Source organism: Ruditapes philippinarum, unplaced genomic scaffold (genome assembly GCF_026571515.1).
Source record: "Ruditapes philippinarum isolate M1 unplaced genomic scaffold, ASM2657151v2 ctg8555_1_1_1_1, whole genome shotgun sequence".
NCBI classification, from domain to species: domain Eukaryota; kingdom Metazoa; phylum Mollusca; class Bivalvia; order Venerida; family Veneridae; genus Ruditapes; species Ruditapes philippinarum.
In genome coordinates, this window is record NW_026867376.1 from 59,415 (window position 1) to 81,771 (window position 22,357).

The following is a 22,357-nucleotide window of genomic DNA, read 5'->3' on the forward strand; positions in this document are numbered from 1 at the left end:
CTTTTCTCTTTTCTCTTTTACTTTTCCGATAATAAAGGTTTTTTTACACTAAAAAATACATATTTCCGTATTCTACACTTTGTAGTTACGTCACGAAATGATTTCTTATAAAATATTACGAGTTAGAACAACGTAATATTCCCATAGAAAGAATACTTGGATCCCCTCTTATCAATTTAACCTCGTCTTTCCTTAAAAAAATGCCGTATTAAATGCATATCGTACCCCATGTAGCCTCGTTTACATTTTCAGAGTCGAAATCCATATTGTACTTGAAGTTACAAAGTTCTGTAAAAAAAGGAAGTATGAAAGAAAGATGTCAAAGTACAATACTGATTATATTGGACTCATACAAAACCGCTTAACTCATATCACATTCGGCTCCTGAAATATAGGTATGATTCAGTTTTGCACTTCATATAGAATATGGTTATGTTCATATGTACATGCATATGTATATATTAAGTATTTTTCAGGGGGGGGGGGGGGGGGGGTTGAGGGGAGGGGGCGGTGTTACATGTTACTATATATGGACTTGAAATTTTATCTTCATATACGAAGCTCGAAACCAGTGTGTTGGCTTCTGAGGAGTGAAATATATACGTGAATTCGGAAGAATCATAAGCTGTGCTGTTCAGGAAGCAGTCAATTTCACGAAAAAAATAAATAAATAAAAAAAAGATAAACTAAACTATTGCATATATTTATGTATATCATGATAATCAATAAGTGTTCCAAAACGTAGCCTCATTTTGACATTATGGATTGGTCTTACGTTTATTTTTTCATGAGACGGCAACAGCTTGTGGGACGTTTTCATTGGAAAACAAACTACCATTGACATTGTGTAATTAAGTATACAAACGTATTTCATATCAGGCAACCATTTTCAATTCTTCCCTGCGCTTACTGTAACATATGTAACAAGAAATTAAAACGATCAAATGCGTGTTCAGCATTCGCGTATGTTTTCATGTTATCGAAAATCAAGAATTTTAAGTGAGTTGATGCGTTTATGCGGAAAATTCCGTACAATGGCGAAAGACGGGCCCTTCCGTTATTTTCCGTCACCTTTTCATTTGCTCAACTTCTAGTAAAAGTGATAACAAAATTTCTTGATTTTACATTGGCTTGTTATTTAAATTGATTTTTTACGTTTATATTTTGAAATACAAAGATGTCTTTACAAAAGATGTTACTTAATTGGACCGGCGTGTATGTGTTTATTTTAATAGCTTGTTTGATTTTATCGGTGTATATACATTTCGTAGAAGACTGGAATGCGGTAAGTAAAATAATATATTAAAAATGTGTTTTTTTAGATCTGATTGAAACGACTTAGTTTTAAATTAAACTGGTAAAAAACGCTTAATCTAAAAATGCTTAATAATGACTACAATATATAACCTTGAATGGAATCATTAAAATATGGTCATGACCTTGAATAAGTTTATGTCACGTGGCCAATAATTTCTATGAAAAGCCTATACGATTAAAGGACACTTGATTAGAAACATAGAACTTTGAGAAAATGTTCTAATATTGTTTTACGAAAAGGGGTAGTCTAAAAGTGTGCCATGCCACACTACGTCCATATATCAGTGCAAGGTTAATGACACCACTTCTCATGGCACCATTTGGTATTCATGCGTCAAACTTAACCTGCCAAATAAAGAAATTTAAATTCAAATTCAAATTCTTAATCTAATGTCAAAAGCACTTGATACCCAACTCATTTACTTTTGATGTTTACTTACTGTTTTGTATGTATTGTTTTCACTTTTATCTGAAACGATAAATACGTTCAGATTACTTCTCTATATACGTTTTATTTTCTTCTCATTTTCCCCTCATTATAACCGTTGTTTTTATTATACATACACATACACTATGAAGCTGCGTCACTGAGAGTAGTAGCCGAATTGTTCAAATTCCGGATATGACGTTAAATCAATTGTCACGTGAGGATGGTTTCAGGGTTACCAATGGAACCAACGTGTCCTCTCGTGCTTGTACTTACCCATGCACAGCCAGGAAACTTAAGATTTACTCCGTTGATTTATCCTAGAAGTCTCAATTAAGTGGGTTTATTTTCTTTATTAAATAAAGCGTTTTAATTTAGCGGGTTATTAATGCATGACCGTATCAACACTCGTCTAAGCGTGTATAAAACAGGTTTAGAAGTTTACACCGTTATCTCTGTCACGTGAATTCCGTGCGTAGAATCCTACAGCTTTAGTAAATCACTTCTAGCTTAAATTCCAACGTGGTAACATCGTTCATTAAAACCCACAGCCGATGTTTATATAGCAGCTGATATGGTTTAAAATGCCGAATACCGTCATCTAACATTCAGATAAGTATTTTATTTGCCATAATTGTTTTTTTTTAACAGTTAGAGATTGTATTCTACGATTTTAAGTTCTACCTCTCATGTACATTGTATTTCATAGTTAGTGAGTTCGCTACCTTTGTTCTCTACCTTGCCTTAATTAAATAAATCAGTTAGCTTTAGTATTATACAATATAAAAGTGCATGATTTATTTAGTTTCCGACTGTTTAATACATTTGAATATTCTTTTACTTTTTGAAAACCCAATTTTCTAGTTATCTTGACACATCAGCACGAACACGTGCCATCAGCACGAACACGTGCTTGGTTTCTCCTAAACAGATAGTGATTCAACATTGACGATTTATACTGTTTATCTATATATCTGGTTTATATTTCAATATGTTACGAATTTCAATTACTGTAGTATCTGCCCTATCTGAAGCAGAATTCTGTTATTCATTGAATGAATTTAGTTGGGGTTTTTTCACCGCATAATATAAATTTTAATGATTTTGCGTACATTTTATTTCTAATACCAATTCTTGTGTGGTGTCAATTATCATCAACTTATTCAGTAGGTGGTTAATATAAGATAAAACGAACAGTAATGGTTATATACAACTTTCGTGAAAAACCCATATCGAACACAGACAACTGAATTTTCTACAGGCTGGTTATATTTGTTTAGAATAAGTGCCAGCTCTTTTTAGAGACTTGTTATTATACCTGTAAATAAAATGGGTAGCTTAAATATTTAAAGCTTTGACAATCTTAACCTTTCGGATGTTGGTCGTATAAACCTCTGGTTAAATGCCGATTTAAATAAATTAGTACTACCACGCGGTCTTAGACCGTTAGTTGTGGGCGTGGTCTTTGATAATGTATAAAGTATGTATATATTTGACATTGTTGGGTAGAGCAGACTATTTTTCACTAATTATCTTGCTGGGAGGCCAAATATTTATAACATTATTTTTTTTTTCTACACTCACATGTGAATGATATTTTGTTGTAAAGTTGCATTTGGTAATAAGGGTTTATCGCAACATAAACTTGATGTGCGATCGGCCGTGTAAAGTAGACATCTGCTCAGTACTATAAATTCTGTGTATACCTAGCTTATAATTTATTTCTTACACAAAATTAAATCTTTTCCGATTATACTCTTCGTTTTATGTATCACCTTTTTCATTCCTGCCAGCTATAAATAAAGGAATTGATGTAGTTTCTGGATATTTTGCTACGACTGACCGCGTATAATTTATATGTTATCATGTGTTTAACTGTTTTCCTTGTCTTTCTATGTAGCATAACCAAAAGGATTGGCAGATCATCGGCTCGTGAGTCTAATCCCATCAGTCATCAAAGGACGAACACATGTTGTCTTTTCTTATGAAGAAATTGGTCATTCAATCATTAAACAATATGGCATAGTGGCATGGCATGGTTTTTGGTTGACAGTTAACAAAGAATTTCAATACGCATATGGCGTCGAGGTAATTGCATATTTGATAATCAGTTCTTCTTTTTTCTACTCTTATTTCACATACATATATAACTTCACTTACGATAAGATACGATAATTGTTAATAAACTATAAAGCATCGAATGCAGAACTTTTCCATAAATAGAACTGTTCTCGCACATATATCCCCCCTTTGATTTGAATATGCAGCATGTCTCTAAAATCATGTTAATTCCTCGAAACTAATACTCTAAAAAAAAATACAAAGAAAACATAGAACGTAATTTACTTATTACGGGTACTTTCAGTCCACGATAATGTTGTGGGATAAAATATTTTTTAAATAATGCTTTTTCTGTGTTTTTATCACACGTTATACAAAAATATTGTTTGGCATATGTCATTTTATTCAAAACGTGTGCATAGTTATTTTTCCATATGTTGGCATTCTAAAATTTTATCGTTATCTCATCTGTAGGGCTGGAAGCTTTAAGTCCTAGCCGATATCATTGTACTGAGTGTACTTGCTTAAAGTGACACTGTATTCCTTTTTCATTGTCAAGTCTTATTTTAAAAGACTAACTATTTTAATAGGTTATAGGAAATGTACAACAATATCTTATTACAAATCGATTTGGTAAAATATAAAAGATATCACAATATATTATAACACAATGTACTGATACAGAATGTGACTTGAATTCAATAGGATAATTGGATCAAAAACCAACACAAATTAAGTATCAAAACATGTTTCGCTTTATTCAGCTTCCTGAGTTGATACAAAAAAAAAATGACGTAAACGTACAAAACAAACGTTTACGTTAATAGACGTCACATTTGGCGCGTAAATAACGTTATAATATTACAATAAGTAATACAATAAAACATGTGCACATGTATGTATGAACGTATTTTTTTACATAGCATATATAATTTTCGAAAAGAATTACATAAACTAACTTGATCAAAAGATACATATATTTTCATAGAGAAACTAGGCTAGTAAATAATTACAACAAGTATGAAAATAACAAGTAGTGAGTACTTATGTGAAAGTTTAGAATCCGAAAAAAATGTGCTTTGAATTTAATCACATGTAGAAAATTGTAAAAAAGGGAGATAATAATTTAGAAACATCGTTATCAATCAGTATATCTTATAAAGCTATCGAATAAAATGAAAATGATCTATCTAATATCTATTCAAAACATGGTATTATGCTCAAAATCAATTTATGTTATACGAAATAATCAAAAATCATATGAATACATTATGAATAATGTAGAATATAAATGAAACAATCAAAAATATGCGCGAATAAAGGGAGGTAATTAAATACTTATATCATCGACATAAATAATGTATTTGTATAGATTCAAATAAATTAATAACAATTTTAGATACAGCTAATGACTACTAAAATAGAACAGTCTTTTTATGCCGATATGTACTAAAAAAGATATTGACGAGTTTGTAAAAAGTTGCAAGTATATATACTTGGAAAACGATTTTATTATTTGTAAAGCACCTTTGCATTCAAACCCTTCCGGAAAAATGTTTCTGTCTTACGTAACCAGTATGTCTCTTTCAAAAGTCTCCCCATATTATAATGGTGTTTATCAATCGGCATAAATTCAATGTAAGAATATAAGTACACATGTATATGTATGTCTTCCCATCGTAATATAAGTAAAAGTCTATATTACCTTAAAATAAATCGTGATTGTAATAGGTATTTTCTGATTGGCGAATTTTATTTCATAAAATATTGTGTGGCCCTCAATACACGCTATTATGTGCATTTCGGTGCAATGAATGCTGTCCGTCAACATCATCTCATTATATACGGAGATCTCTGAGAGTTCACCTTCGCCTCGTTTTCTCTTTAGCTCTGAATATGTTATTTTCTACTGGATTTTCCATGCCATACGACTCCATTTCCCAGACCGTATTGTAACAGAATTTAGCATATTTAGCGCTTATTATCATAGTTTCAGCACCATTGCGTTGCTATGTAGCTGTCCAAGCATTTTCGCTGGGAGCTGTCTTTCATATTTTATTCATTACATTATTTCATATTTTGTTTTCATTGACATTTATTTGCACCAAATGCTTAATAAAGTCACGGCCTTATCCCATTCAATTATGTTTGTTATTTCTTTTTCTGCAATGGCAAATTACAATGTTGTTACAACTGTTAAATAAACCTCTTCATTTAAAGGCCGTTATGTGTTAAGAGGTTCTACTTATCATAGTAAACAGGTTCTACTAAACATAGTAAACACAAAATAGAAGATTCTTGGTTCTACTTTTGTCGTTAAAATGGTGTGTTTCACAACATCATGTTGCTAATTGATGACATCATAATGTCCCTATTTACCTTTAAAGAGTATTTATGTGTGAGGCTTTTTTCCGGCTGATATCGAACCTTAATTATTTTTATGAATAAAACCCGCATAGAAATTAAGTGGGTTTATTTTCTTTATTAAATAAAGCGTTTTAATTTAGCGGGTTATTAATGCATGACCGTATCAACACTCGTCTAAGCGTGTATAAAACAGGTTTAGAAGTTTACACCGTTATCTCTGTCACGTGAATTCCGTGCGTAGAATCCTACAGCTTTAGTAAATCACTTCTAGCTTAAATTCCAACGTGGTAACATCGTTCATTAAAACCCCACCCACCCTACCCTTAATTCCTGATATTTATATACAAATTTTGTTGTACGCTTTACTGCTGTCAAGACTTTTATATTTCAGCTGTGAGCCGGACTCCATTCCACTGTTAAACCATGCCATGCCATGCCATGCTGCTTGCCCAACTAAAGAGTACCACAATAAGGAGACCATCCGTAATAAACTTGGACATAGTGTTAACTTTCATCACTGTATGATGTTCATAGCTGGAACAAAAGCTGTCTGCAGTAGACATTTAACTTATAAACAGTGTTAAAACTTGTAATTTTTAACAGTGTTAAAAGTCGTAACTAATAATTGTGCAAATGCGTAAAGTTAAAAAATACTCCAATAGAACATTTAAATAATTTCAAAACATGCGTAAATGTAAAATTTGTATCAATTTGCAAGGATGCGATCCGACATCCGGTGGTATGACATTGACAAACGGATGCAGGTTTCCTATTTTCCCAATGGGTTTTGGTTTTCCTGAGCGAGTCGACCACAGTTTGCAGATTGATTAATTGCGTATGTTAGACTTTTTATTGGGCACACAATTGTCCTTTGTCGAAATTTAACCTAGAGATAAATCAATTGTATCAGTTTCGAGATGAACTTGTATGTTATAAGATTTTTTCCTTTTTGTGTGTGTGTGTTAATTGACATGTTAACCCCCCCCCCCCCTGTTCTAATCGCCCGTCGTGACTTTAGCTCTTTCATTTTATTGAACTTAATTTTGAAAGTCATCTATTTCACTCGTCAAAGATTTTACTCTAATGCAATTTTATTTTTTTGAGTGAGCACCGGTTTTGTTTTATAAATGATTTATACACTCTTTTTTATTTTAACAGCCCGAGGCTTCCAAAATTAATCACAAAAAAAAAACAACAACAAAAAAACCCATCCCTCAGAAAAAAGAAAAAAAAAAAAAAAAAAAAAAAAAAAAAAAAAAAGAAAAAAAAAAAAAAAAAAGAAAAAAAAAATTGTATTTTTTCTTCTAGGTAAGCCTCCCGTATCTGCAACCTCGCGTTCGGTTGGCCATCTCTTAACATTGGTGTTATTGGTCGGGCGCCCTTTAACCGTTAGAGGGGGGCTAGACCTAAAGGTCGGCCGTTCACCATGTCCTTGAATTGACTGTGTCTTATATGAACAGGGTTAAAATTCAGCTTCTCGGCCAAACGGCTATTAGTGGTCTTACGATAGCTGCAAAAATAGTATGTACGTGTGGGTCCGTACATATTCAAAAAAAAAAAAAATAGATGGCTTTGCTACAAACCTCTAACAAAATGGGTATGTTGAAACAGACATGTTAGCCCCCCTGTTCGAATCTTTGTCTGCCGCTTAGCTCAGTCAATTTTTTGGATGGTTATTTATAACATAGTAGCTTAGTTGCTACGTCCAACCCTGCATTGTCGCTCTCCATATATTCGGTTTTCCATCTATTCATATAAACAAACATATTTATATGTTTTATCATTAAAAAAAAAGAGCTTAAATAGGCGTCCTAGTAGGTGACTTTCTAAACTTTCATCATTTTTTCTGAAATTTGTAATGGTGTGTGCTTAAATAATTAACGTATGTAATACATAATTGCCCTCAATACACGCTATTATGTGCATTTCGGTGCAATGAATGCTGTCCGTCAACATCATCTCATTATATACGGAGATCTCTGAGAGTTCACCTTCGCCTCGTTTTCTCTTTAGCTCTGAATATGTTATTTTCTACTGGATTTTCCATGCCATACGACTCCATTTCCCAGACCGTATTGTAACAGAATTTAGCATATTTAGCGCTTATTATCATAGTTTCAGCACCATTGCGTTGCTTTGTAGCTGTCCAAGCATTTTCGCTGGGAGCTGTCTTTCATATTTTATTCATTACATTATTTCATATTTTGTTTTCATTGACATTTATTTGCACCAAATGCTTAATAAAGTCACGGCCTTATCCCATTCAATTATGTTTGTTATTTCTTTTTCTGCAATGGCAAATTACAATGTTGTTACAACTGTTAAATAAACCTCTTCATTTAAAGGCCGTTATGTGTTAAGAGGTTCTACTTATCATAGTAAACAGGTTCTACTAAACATAGTAAACACAAAATAGAAGATTCTTGGTTCTACTTTTGTCGTTAAAATGGTGTGTTTCACAACATCATGTTGCTAATTGATGACATCATAATGTCCCTATTTACCTTTAAAGAGTATTTATGTGTGAGGCTTTTTTCCGGCTGATATCGAACCTTAATTATTTTTATGAATAAAACCCGCATAGAAATTAAACTGAATTAATTAAGGACGTCATTTATATTTAACCAAAAAAACCTCGTTAACATAATATCAACAAAAATGTAATAAAATTTAAAGGTCCATTAGCAATATGCTATCTATTTATATTTTTCTTTCTCATTATTTTGGCATTTTGTTACAGTTTCCCGAAAAGTTTCTCATTGGCCATAAAGACGAAATGCATTTTGCTTCTTTTGCCTTTTGGTATAATTATATTTAGTATTTTGTATATTCTGCTACCTTTACGACACATTACTGCACATTCAGTCAATTGTTTAACATCTAACATGTTCTATATCCGTTATAAAATGTTGGACCTTTTCTAAAAAGGAAAAAATCTACTAATTTCTGAGGCTATGGTGTCTTTAATGAAGAAATTATGAAAAAGTACGATAAACAAAACACAATAGCAACAAAAACATAATATAATGTTATCTGATTCTTTTCTTTGAATAGTTGTGCTTAGTAAATACTTTTTTATTCAAGGTGTTATTCGTGTTTCCTATTTCCTGTTTATCATCAGCGGCTACAAAAAGGTCATCCATAGTTTAATCTAGTTGAATCATTAATGTTCAATAAGCATAAGAAATAATACACCTGGGGTTTGATCTATGTACTTTTGTCATTTGTATGGTATGCAAATATGTGTAAGCACGAAATTCCCCAGTGATGTTCAGTTCACAACAATTAGGAATGAATCTCGTTTTTTTCTTCCTCTCTTACTATGCTAATTTGATAGATTAATAATGTCAACATATATCATCTTAACTATGACATATACCAATACATTACATTGACTACATGTTTACAAGATAGCAAAAACATTGATCACATAAGACAGTCACGGCGTTCCATATTAATCAACCGTGGACATCTAAGCCAGTCAATACACAAGTACCTATTACATAAACTATGAAATTATACCCATGTTAAGTTATATACATTTAAATTATGAATGTTCGAATATCGACGTTATGTATATGCTTGCAAATTATATGTGTAGTTGGCAAACCTTTTTGTAAGTGATAGTTTACGGCATCGCAATATGTCCAGCGAATATGGCTTTAAACTCTTTATTGCTTGTCATAAAATACATTATTCATATATATCTGTGCATGGTAACATATGTATCAGGTTTCTGACAGAGATAAATAGTCATTGTCCAATTTATACAAGGATGTTGTTTAAATGTTAATTCTATTTGATTTCAGCTTGACGCTTATAATGAGCAACTGTTGAAAGAAGGTATCAACACTGACACCATGCATTCGAACGTAGAAGTGTAAGTCTTTTATAACTCCTACCACGCTGAATATCTTGAACGGACTTTAACCTGAACAAATTCATTTATCATTTTTAGAGAAAATGAGAGAAAATTCTCTATATGAGTATTGTCTGAATAGCAAACAGTGCAGACCATGATCAGAAAGCATGGGTGTGCGGACTGATCTTGGTCTGCCTTGGTGACATGAGTAAAATTAGTTGCACCCAGTGGGCTAAATGTTCACCTATCGCACATATAACATTTCAACGGTTGTATCTCTTTCTTTTAAATAATATATGTCACATGTGTTACACTCGTTTCGCACCAAACAACCCCTCCTCACACCGATATATACATTTCCATATATTTCCGAAAGTAGATGTTTTTAATAGATATTTTTTGATAATGTAACATGTTTAAAATTTATTTACCATGTAACTTGCATTATTTTTCCAACATAGTCACTTTAAAGGAACAAATGATAATAAATGCAACATATATGTTTAACTTATTTTATTTATGGTTGGCATAAAATTTCCGTCATGACTGGTCATTAAGTAACATAAAGTTAATAGAGTTTGAACCTTTATATAAAATAGAATATTATAAAATAGGTTTTGCTTCGTCATCGATTGCAAAAACCTGTAATTTTATGTTAGATTTTCGCCATATCGACGGCTGAATAAGAGCATTAAATGTTCCAGACAATATGTTATAGAATAATATTAACAATTACATGTATATCAATTATAATATTATATGACTAATACTCATATCCTAACAGTCGGAAGTGACATTTAATATATTGCTTATATATGCTTCGGTAGCTTAATATGTTTATTCAGATATAATCAATTAAAATTATGTTTCGAAAAAGAGACAATGTGCTGACAATGCCAGATATGATAAACACTTGATATCCGAAGCTTATAAAATATGTTTTATAAATATTATCAATAAAAATTAGTTAAATTTTGAAGACTGATACAGCCATTTGTATATATAAATACATTTATCAAGCATATCACGATCAAAACTGCCATAGAATGTCTAGGACATTCCAAACCAGAACAATTACTCAACAGGTTTGATCGTATATTCGTCTTAGGAATACTGGCCGCCTACGTAAAACCCCTTTTTTAAGAGGAACCGTAGCATCCGTTGGCATGCACGGAGGAAACCTCCTCAGACTATTCCTCGGAATATAGAACAACGGACCTGCTCAGATATGCCAGTAAACATATAAAATACAAAATACATACAGCTCAATAAAGAGAAACGTTCTTTATAAGAAAAATTATAATTTTAAATAAATAGTAGTGTGATATATAATGTAAGTAAACTTGCTTGACACCATGTATAACAATGTAATGATATGATAATAACCATTATATCAATATTTTTTTTTTAAAGACAATATGTGTTTTATTTACACATGGGTTAAGTTAATTAACAGTGTTTTGTTTTGTACCGACATCGGTTACAGGTTATCTAATGACTATTCTACAAATATCCGAATGTCAGTTGCATCCCACAGGTGTTCGAAATGTTTATGGTTATGTACAGGCCAGTTAAATGTAAATTTTGAACCGACGTCGGATTCAAATGATAAGGGTCTGGCAGTCGACGTTGGTAAATTTCCGGATGTCGCAAAACAAATATTGACTGTTGAAATGATAATTCCAGCCATGACGAAGAAGGGCTAAGTATCGCGGCGGTCATAATTACCTGAAAACAGAAAAAAGAGACAACAGCAAAGCAAATGGGAAGGGCGGGTGGGTATTTTTCCGTGTTAGTTCACGGCAGCTTCTGGAGCTCGGAGACTGGATCGAAAAGGAATTTGCAGAAGCGTGCTCGGTTTATATACCCAGTCTACTAAGCATGCGCGAACGAGATTGAATGACTTGTTAGGAGGAGGAGCCAAATATACAGGTCATTGCAAAAATACTGTGACGTATAGTGTAAAAATAAAGAGTTTAAACTCAAGCGCTTAAACTGAATATTATTTTTCCAACATAGTCACTTTAAAGGAACAAATGATAATAAATGCAACATATATGTTTAACTTATTTTATTTATGGTTGGCATAAAATTTCCGTCATGACTGGTCATTAAGTAACATAAAGTTAATAGAGTTTGAACCTTTATATAAAATAGAATATTATAAAATAGGTTTTGCTTCGTCATCGATTGCAAAAACCTGTAATTTTATGTTAGATTTTCGCCAAAAGGGTCTCGAAGAATTGAGAGAGCCTTCCGCCAACAGCGGGCTAACATAAAACCAAAATAAATGACTCAGTCATGACGATTTAATTGCAGATACTGGTGTGTTTAAGCATACACCACGAACGAAATTTAATTAATTAACGTAGTATTGTGACCAGACAGGAGTTAATGGCACCATCTACTCAAAAAGATCACGGGGTTTTAAGACTTATCAACAATCCCTATTTCTAATAAAGTTTGTACTATTTTGTATGTCACTATAGATACGTTCCACCAAAGAGAACAGCCATATATCTATAAGAATGTCGCAAACAAATCTGAGACTGAATTAATTAAGTGCTTGGAAAGATGTTGCACAACCATAGGAAAATTTGTATTTATCTAGGCTTAAAAGAAAGTTTCTTCTTCATCAGCAGTCGCTGACGAAGAAGAACCCATTTGAATCACACCGTAATGTTCAAGCAAATATGCAGGTAGATTTAAATAATAAGATACTAAATTGTAGGCTCTATGAAATGAAATGCACATGTCACACAAAAACTTCACATACAAGAGCACATGCCACACAAAACGAAAAACTAATGAAAAGTGTCTTTACTAGAGATGAGCCAACCAACCATGCAAGGAATTGGGTCACCGGAAAACCTATTTTTAAACATGTTATTGTTATAACGAATTTGTTCTTCACAACGATACAATTTTATAACATATTATTTTTAATTGGTAATTTTTACGTGAATTATCTGCAATGAAAAATGTACCAATACTTGGCCAAAATTCACCAATAAATGTACAAAATTACATTATTGTATTTGGGAAAATGCAGCTATAAATGTTCAAAATTCCATGAATATCCTTGTGTAATTTGCACCCATATATGTTCAAAATTAGGAAATATAACTGGGTAAACTGCACCCATAATAAAAATATATCTGGGTAAACTGCACCCAAAAGTGCAATAAGTCTGGGTAAACTGCACCCATGTTCAATCTGATAGAAATATATCTGGGTAAACTGCACCCATATGATAATAGAAATAAATCTGGGTAAACTACACCCATAATAAAAATATATCTGGGTAAACTGCACCCATGTTCAATATGATAATCTGATAGAAATATATCTGGGTAAACTGCACCCATAATAAAATATATCTGGGTAAACTGCACCCAAAAGTGCAATAAGTCTGGGTAAACTGCACCCATGTTCAATCTGATAGAAATATATCTGGGTAAACTGCACCCATATGATAATAGAAATATATCTGGGTAAACTACACCCATAATAAAAATATATCTGGGTAAACTGCACCCATGTTCAATATGATAATCTGATAGAAATATATCTGGGTAAACTGCACCCATTATAAAATATATCTGGGTAAACTGCACCCATTATGATTTTTTTTTCTTTCTTTTTCCAGGGTGATATATTAATTATTAAGTGAAATTAAATTACTGCATTGTAATCCGTCGACGGTATCACAAATACATTTAAATGTGGGTAAACTGCACCCATAATTATATTTATTATAGACACTGCAAATTTAAACCCAAAGGCGGACTGCCGGCCCAATATTTTTTTTTTTTTTTTTTTTTTTTTTTTTTTTTTTTTTTTTTTTTTTTATGTTTAACTTATTTTATTTATGGTTGGCATTTTCCGTGTTAGTTCACGGCAGCTTCTGGAGCTCGGAGACTGGATCGAAAAGGAATTTGCAGAAGCGTGCTCGGTTTATATACCCAGTCTACTAAGCATGCGCGAACGAGATTGAATGACTTGTAGGAGGAGGAGCCAAATATACAGGTCATTGCAAAAATACTGTGACGTATAGTGTAAAAATAAAGAGTTTAAACTCAAGCGCTTAAACTGAATATTGTCTGCATTACTGAAACTATCCGATATGAAAGTACATAATACTTCGTTTCAAAATTCAAACAGTTCTAGTCAATTCAAGCTACCAGTGGCATTAAATATATTCAGAATAAACAGATGCACTAGTCCTTTGATATAATGTGATATGGTAAGTTAAAGGGGGTATTTTTTATTCAATTTTGAAAGAACTCAGCGCTTAACCGGCTGCAATTGTATAATAGATATACTAGTACCCAGCTTTGAATTTTGAACAGACCATGCTTTCAGTATGAAAATACCACAAACAAAAATACCCTACCAACAGCATAGACTCTAGTCTCTATACTGGAAACACCGTCTCTGTAATGGCGGCAAACGCTTCTTAAAGGTTAAAGGTTAATATGGTATATTTGTGTTTTTTTCAGTGATCTAAATGAGGATGTAGATGTGGTATTTACGTGGGTGAACGGTTCTGATCCGGAGTTCAACAGCAAATTACACGCTCATCTGTCCTCAATAAACCGTCATAAGTAAGTATGCTGACAATGATCGCATTATATATTATTATATAAATATATTAAATACTATATCGATTTGGTAAGATACATGTATAATCAATATTATTATTATTATTATTATATATTATATGCCAACAATTTGCTTGTATCCTAGATAAACAAAGCTAATGGTATAAGTCCATTGACCGTGATTATTATGCATCTGATTAAAAAGCACACATGATATAGTTCAACCATTATAGTCAACATTTTCTTTTCTTCGTATATCATTCACGTTTTAATGAAAACGTTTGTAAATATTTAGGGAACTGTCGCATACTACAGTATATCGCATTAAATATTAATACATTGTACATAATATTACCAAGTTATTTTTTGTATACATTTTTTGAATACCATGTGTTTCATCAGGCGGGAATATAAATAAACTTTAAATACTGTTATATATGTATGAATTTTCTATTCTATGATTTTTGGCATTTTGGCCTAAAGGGTGTTTCTTTCATTATAATGATGGTTGTACTAGCACGCTGCTTTTTTGTTATTTTTTTCAAATTTCGACTGACGACACATTTAATCAAAAGATTACACTTCATTTTTATTTTTAATGAACTGGAATCGTGCATGTTTAGAATTTCTACGCTTTTAACTTTAACTAAATAAATATAAATAGGCCAAGTCTAGGGTATTTTATTTGCGGATTCCGACACTGTCAAAATTGCCTTAATACAATGTTCCTTTAGTAGCATGGAGCGTTACAGCTAAACCTGTCAAAAATGAATTTATACAGATTTAGCGTTCCATAAAAATCGCCTCTTAAGTATTGTTATCTTCTTTTTTTCTAATTTTATAAAACGCATCAAACTTTTATTTTCTAGTACTGAAGTTATGGAGTTAAACAGATATTTTGATGTTGGAACACTGAAATATTGTCTAAGATCTATAGAACTGTATGCCAGTTGGATACGGAATATTTTCATTGTGACAAACGGTCAGGTCCCCAGTTGGCTGAGGAAGAAACATCCCAAAGTTATTATAGTGACGCATAGGGTAAAATATACGTCATATAAATGATTCATAAAATTATAGAAAATACATTGCAGTTTCTATATATGAGCCGCGGCATGACAAAACCAACATAGTGCGTTTGCGACCAACATGGATCCAGACCAGCCTGCACATCTGCGCAGTCTGATCAGGATCCATGCTGTTCGCTATCAGTTGTTTCTCTACTTGTTATAGAGTATGTAAGCGAACAGCATGCTGGTCGCAAACGCACTATGTTGCTTTTGTCGTGACGCGGCTCATATTTACATTTAAAAATTATATACATGCGCCGAAAAAGATCAAATATGCATGTACAATCTATTTATCACGCCCGAGGAAGAGCTCGAATCTACATAAAAATGTTCTAATAGTTCATCTCCAAATCATGCATTATCAATATCATTATTTTGCTTCTCAAATATAAATTTTTTTTAAAATCTATGATTATGATCCAATATTGTATTGGATTTTAACCTGCCTTCTCCGTAGTAAAGCTAAAAAGTTGTCATATGACCTATACTGTGTTGGTGTAATGTAGAACCGAACCACAAAAGAGAGAGAGAAAAAAAAAAGAAAAAAAAAAAAGAAATGCAGCTTCAAAACTAAATGAAAGAAAAACAAACTTTACCCTTATTAATGAGAATTCTTATATTTAAAATTAATTTTAACATTTGTTCATATTGAATAATTACATACTATATTATTACTTTCTGAATTTTACCATTTTACAGAACATTTTTTTATCGTTTTACTCACAAATTTCTTACATTGAATACTTAACTTTAAGTACCAAATATGTTATTCGTAAAAAATAAAGGCTGCATATTTTATATATTATTGGATCTCACACTGTATTTGTATTTAATCAAATAAAAACATGACATTTCTTTGCTCCAGGAAATATTTGCCAACAAAAGTCACCTTCCAACGTTCGCATCACCAGCCATTGAGAGTAATTTATACAGAATACCGGGCCTATCAAAGAGATTTATTTACATGAATGACAATATTATGTTGACCTCACAAATACAGTTATCCAACTTCATCACTATAGCCGGGAAATATAAGGTAATACAAATATACTGCTATAGAAAAGCAAAATAGACGTAACATGATATTTCATAAAAGATTAAAACATCAATAAAAGATTATTATTTTTTCTAATTTTAAAAAACTTGTAAAATACTAGTACATATATGTTTTTTAAAGTGACATTATGCCTATCCAAGTGTAAATGGTCAATGAACAGGTAAAAATCAAAATAGCTTGATATTTGTGTTCAGTTTTATATTTCACAAAAAAAAAATAGATAAATGAAAATAAATAAATAAAAAACAATAAAATAAAAAAATAATAAAATAAAAACATAAATGTCTATAAACATTGTTTAGAATATATTAGTAACGCTAAATTGAAAAAAATGGGGCAATCGTTTTATAATTTTGGTCGTTTTTATATTATATCATAAACATTTTTTATTATTTATTATTAGTCAATCAACATTATAAAAGTCATATAATAGTCAATCGCTTGAAATATATTACTAATTTAACACAACTTGACTTCGAAAAAATAAGCATAATGTCACTTTAAGCTTTAAAAATGGAAAGATAATCAAAACAAGAGTTAGTAAGTAAGAATTTGTATGCTTAACATCCGTTATCATGAATGTTTTTTTCTTAAAGTATTTTATTTCATACACTGTGCTGATTCATACTGTAAATGCACTTTGATTAATACTATTTGTAAATGTTGACTGATGAGAAATATGTCAGTTTTAAGCAGGCATAATCTATGACTATATGTGCAGAATAATCAGTGTCATTTTACGCTATTTTACTTGTTTACGATGCCGAGTATTGCGTGAAAACAATCTGTTGTTTTTTCCGATACTAAGTCAGAACAGTTACTTTTTAGAATTAAGTCACCTGAAATGCACCTTTTGAAATGATTTTGCGACATAAAATGTTACTTAACATAAAACCATAATAAATTTCAGTTGAATTTTTGCAGAGTCATGTAAATAATTTGATAAATAGCAACATAGTTTTAAAAAAGATCAGGAAAGTCTAACTTATCAATTATTTTATAGAAGGTAATGATTTTGTATTCATTTGTTTCTTTTTCAAAGATTAAATTCATGTCGGAAAGGCCTTTTATGTGTAACAAGCTTTGCGAGGTAGACCGCGTCAACAATGGCTTATGCGACCAAGACTGTATGACCGAAAGCTGTGAGATGGACGGAGATGACTGCCTTGGTAAAACGCCTCCAAAATACCCTGGTACTGATGGGGCGTTCATGTTTGACAGCTGGATGGGTTCAGTTATGCACACACATTTTCTTCTCAATAAATGGTTTGGTCCGAAGGACAGATACATAGCAGAACATGGCGCTCATTTGTTTGACCGTACTATCATAAATATGTTACACAAAAGGTAAATCTTGTAAGTCAATCAGTTTTGATATATTAAATTAAATATGTTTTATTGTTTTGTTCAGGAGGAACCCATGTATGTCAATGTTTATCTATGGTGGGTGCTTTCTGCCATGTCGTTGGTTGAAAGGGCAACAACACAAATAAACTTAATAACGACACAAGTATATATTCTCGTTTTGTCGCACTGCTATTATGGTTTTGTCGTTAATTCGTGTCGCATTACACTCTCGTATCAGCGCTTTCATAGTTTTGTTTTGTCGTGATGTTGCGTTGCGAAGTAACGACAAAACGACAAAACAGTGCGACAAAGCGAGAATTTATATTTTTGTCGTTATTTCGTTCAATCGCGTTGTTGCCCCTTCAACTACGACAATTCGAAGTAACGACATGACAGAAATCAGCCGTCATATTTATCAGATAAAATGATAGATTGCTGTAAATATTTCGAAAGGTTCTACATACAAAATAACCTCTGCAGAACGGAGCAGCCCTCTATTAAGCAACCATCTCTCGACAACAACGGCATCGTTTCTTCCCGATGTAACAATTCACAATAAAATTTACCATTCTAGAGCAATACCTCTTAACAACAACTTTTTGTCTCCAAAAAGGGGTCTCTCTGTAGAGGTTGACTGTATGCAAGAGTTGTTGAACATAACAGATGTAGCTGGAACCAACACAATGTTCCATTACCAGTGATATGAACACAATGTTTGATAGAATAAATTTAGCTTTAAACCCCTTTAAAATATTTGATGAAAATAGCTATATAACGTCATAATTAAGCCACGAAAAATGAAAACCTTTTTTCTTGCTATTGAGAGTGCAACCATGTGTTTTTATAAAGTTGTGATGATAGATTTAGAACATGTAATATGATTATCACACGAAGAATACAGTGCTTAATGTGAAAAGATTGATGATAAGGAAGCAAAAACATACACTGTAAAAATTGTCAAAACGCAAAAAAAGCAAAAGATACATAAGCTGTATGGTTAATGGGTAACGTTTTGGAAACTGCAAACCCGTAGATTTTTAATTTAAAAAAAATATAGGGTTTAAAAAAGTTAAAAAAATTTTTTATTTTTAAAAACCCTTTAAAACAAACTTTAAAGAATTTTTTTTTCTTAAATTTTACATACGTTTCATTATTAGTTATAAAAAAAACTTGTTAACAGGTTATATGACCCAATAGTAACGGTTGTAATTCTAAACTCTACTGTTTTGCTAAGCAAGGGTTATATAACAAAGAACCGATTATATGTAACGCGATAAAATGGCAATAAAAGTCTATAAAAGCAGTCTTTAATGCAATAAGAATGCTTTCTTTGGTTTAAATACAAAAAATGAATATAAATTATAAGAAAGTTAAGATTAACCTATAAAAATCGGCGTTACAAAAGAAAGTATTATAAATCTTCAAATATTACAGATATCCCAAGGAATTCGAGATGACGTCATCACATAAGACGCGGCATCACAACTCTATACAATTTCAGTTCATGTTTATTCAATACTTAAAAGAAACCGGACGCATTGATGCAGCGACAGAAATGAAGTAAAACATTTTTTATCATCAAAATTAATATATAGTAAGATTAAAACGTACATTGAAGTAAGCTTGACAATTTCTGCCCTCATAAGTAAGCTTGACCCCAGCTGCCCTCAATGCATTATTTCTGGCACGTGCAGCACAACACTCAATTCAAAATCTTTATTGCTGAAAACATTATTCAATGTCTTTGGAAGTTTTCGTCTAAGAAACTTGGATAGAATAAACGAACTCTAACAATTATCGTTATAAATTTAGCTTGTTACTTGTTATACTGTGACGAGAGAACAATTCAAAAGGTATTCAGAAAGGAATTAATTCAATGTCAATTGTTTTCATTACCTTAAATATTTCGGTAGCCATGTCGTTTGCAGAACTTGATATACGTACATGAAAGTAAATATAATTTATTGTGATTCTGTGATATACATTTAAATACAATCTTTTAAATCTTTGTTCGACAGAAACGCCCGTAATAAATGCTGCCACAAAGTAAAGTTGTTGTTGGACAACAGATCGCATGAATCTCGCAAGAAACAGATAGAAATTTGTGAGCTTGAGATCAAACTGAAGTAAGAATAATCTATCTTTGATTAAATAAAAGTTTATAATATAAAATTGCTGATAAATGATAGATTTTGTTAATAATTTATCTTTCAATGTTATCAAAGTTAAATCCTAGTCATTTATAAGATTTTAAACAAGAGAGTCTCACTTTAAATTTCCAAAAATTGGTAATGAACATAATCAAAAATAGAAGCTTTGCAAGTCTTTTTAAGAAATTCAGAAGGAAAAGTTATAAATCGAATTATTCTTAACAGTAACAGTTTCTTTATATTTCTTCTAAAGAAGATTTTTCCATACCCACGGTAAAGTACAAAGTTAATTTTTAACCGTGAGAGTATACATGTATATGCAATCATAATATTATGTATATTATATATATATATTTTTTTGCAGAAAGCCAACATATCTAGTTGTATCAAACAGTTTTTCAATGGCGATGTCGGACGAGAGAAAACAAATGATAGTTAATGATGTTGAAGAATTTTTAGACCATTTGTATCCAGAAAAATCAAGTTTTGAAAAATAGAATATGAAAAAAAGGCTCCCTCCATTAAACTAGTAGTGAAAACTTTATTTTGGTCGGGTTTTAAGATTTTACACCGGCATGATTAGTGTCATATAACGAACTTCATTGCGAAGGAAAAATTTACACATTTCATTATTTTGGTGACGAGCGGAAACCATCGGTCTTCTATTAACTAGCTGATTAACTTATTCCCATGAATGAAACTAAAGTACATCCTACAACATTGAAGAGCAAGCGTACACAGGTTCGAGTACATATATATAACGTATAAGAAGCCAAATTACCCGCATGTGTTATGTGTTATGAACCTTCAAATTTTATTCTATTATATCTGTGTTAAGAAATTTGTTTACATTAAACTGTTCAACTTCCATCTTTACAACTATATAACCTCATTGCTGGTTGTATGGTAATATATTAGATATGGATGGTGTATTTTTGTTAAGAAAATAGTCCAAGTGGGGTGATCACGTGACATTTGTTTACGGTCGCATTGGATCTCTGCTAATGATATTTGCTATGTTTTCATTATGCCATTCAATGTTTGAGTAATAAACATATACCATGCTCCAGGTTATTATTTCCAGATTCCAATGGTATATATCTTATCATTGTAGTTCTTATACTTTTCCCGTTATGCTTATAAATTATTCGATGCAAAATATGTGTTACAATTTCTGCACAAGAAATGTACAATGGCTAAATTGGAAAAAATATATACCACTGGAATTGGGCAATATTTGCCATGAGCATTGTGTTTGTTTATTATTCAAATATCGAAAATATAACGAAAAAGTAGCAAATTCTATTAGCGTTGACCTGATTTGAACGTAAACAAATGGTCACGTGATCATCCACCTTGTTAGATACCATCACTGTAGTAAAGTACTAAATATTGAACAACTTTTGTTGTTCATTTTAGCTGTGTAAATGTTTGATGTATATGAATAAATGATATTTAAGATATTTTTTGACATACAAATACACTCAGAGGCACTTATTACCCGACACTTACATTTTTTGTATTAATAGGTTATTTGTGGACCGATTTTGTTCAAATTTGGACCATACCAAATTCAACATATCATACTTACTTCTTAGACTTATATTGATAAAAAATAGGGAAAATAACAGAACATTTTGTGTGGTCCAAATTTCAACAAAATCTGTCCACAAATATTAATACAGAAAAAAATGTAAGTGCCTCTGAGTGTATATAAAATAAAGGTTTGCCTTTCTGAAACTGTTTAAAATAGATGCGTGTATGTCGTTTTGTTATTTCAATTTATTTTCTTATTGTTATTATCATTACAGTTTTTTTTAATGAAAATTTCCATTATTGCAACGTTCTGACCAGAAAACGATTGAAATAAGATTGATATTTGTGTGCTATTTTTGGATGTGACGTTGGCCTCTTGATTTTGTTTCAGTTCTAAACTAGAATTTCTAGAATATTATTATCGTTGGAAAAAAAATCTACAATATTATATTGCAGTAATTGTTTTACGTTATTAAGCCACGTTTGTTCAATTTCTAACTGTCTATAACCACATTCCAACGACAACATTTCACATGCTAGTTAACAGTTTCGTTAGTTT

General features: G+C 31.6%; 1 protein-coding gene and 1 long non-coding RNA gene across 2 annotated transcripts; both read left to right on the top strand.

Annotated features, from left to right (window-relative positions):
• Positions 1 to 904: 904 nt before the first annotated feature.
• Positions 905 to 22,351, top strand: LOC132735865 (N-acetylglucosamine-1-phosphotransferase subunits alpha/beta-like). Its single transcript, XM_060722878.1, has 9 exons — positions 905 to 1,285; positions 9,982 to 10,052; positions 14,537 to 14,641; positions 15,508 to 15,679; positions 16,574 to 16,744; positions 17,808 to 18,112; positions 19,547 to 19,672; positions 20,131 to 20,238; positions 20,627 to 22,351. Exons 1-9 carry the CDS (start codon positions 1,178 to 1,180, stop codon positions 20,757 to 20,759), a joined length of 1,299 nt encoding a protein of 432 aa, XP_060578861.1. The 5' UTR covers positions 905 to 1,177; the 3' UTR covers positions 20,760 to 22,351.
• LOC132735863 (uncharacterized) lies at positions 2,082 to 8,439 on the top strand. Its single transcript, XR_009626512.1, has 2 exons — positions 2,082 to 3,832; positions 6,564 to 8,439. It is a non-coding gene; the product is annotated as an uncharacterized LOC132735863 (long non-coding RNA).
• Positions 22,352 to 22,357: the final 6 nt, after the last annotated feature.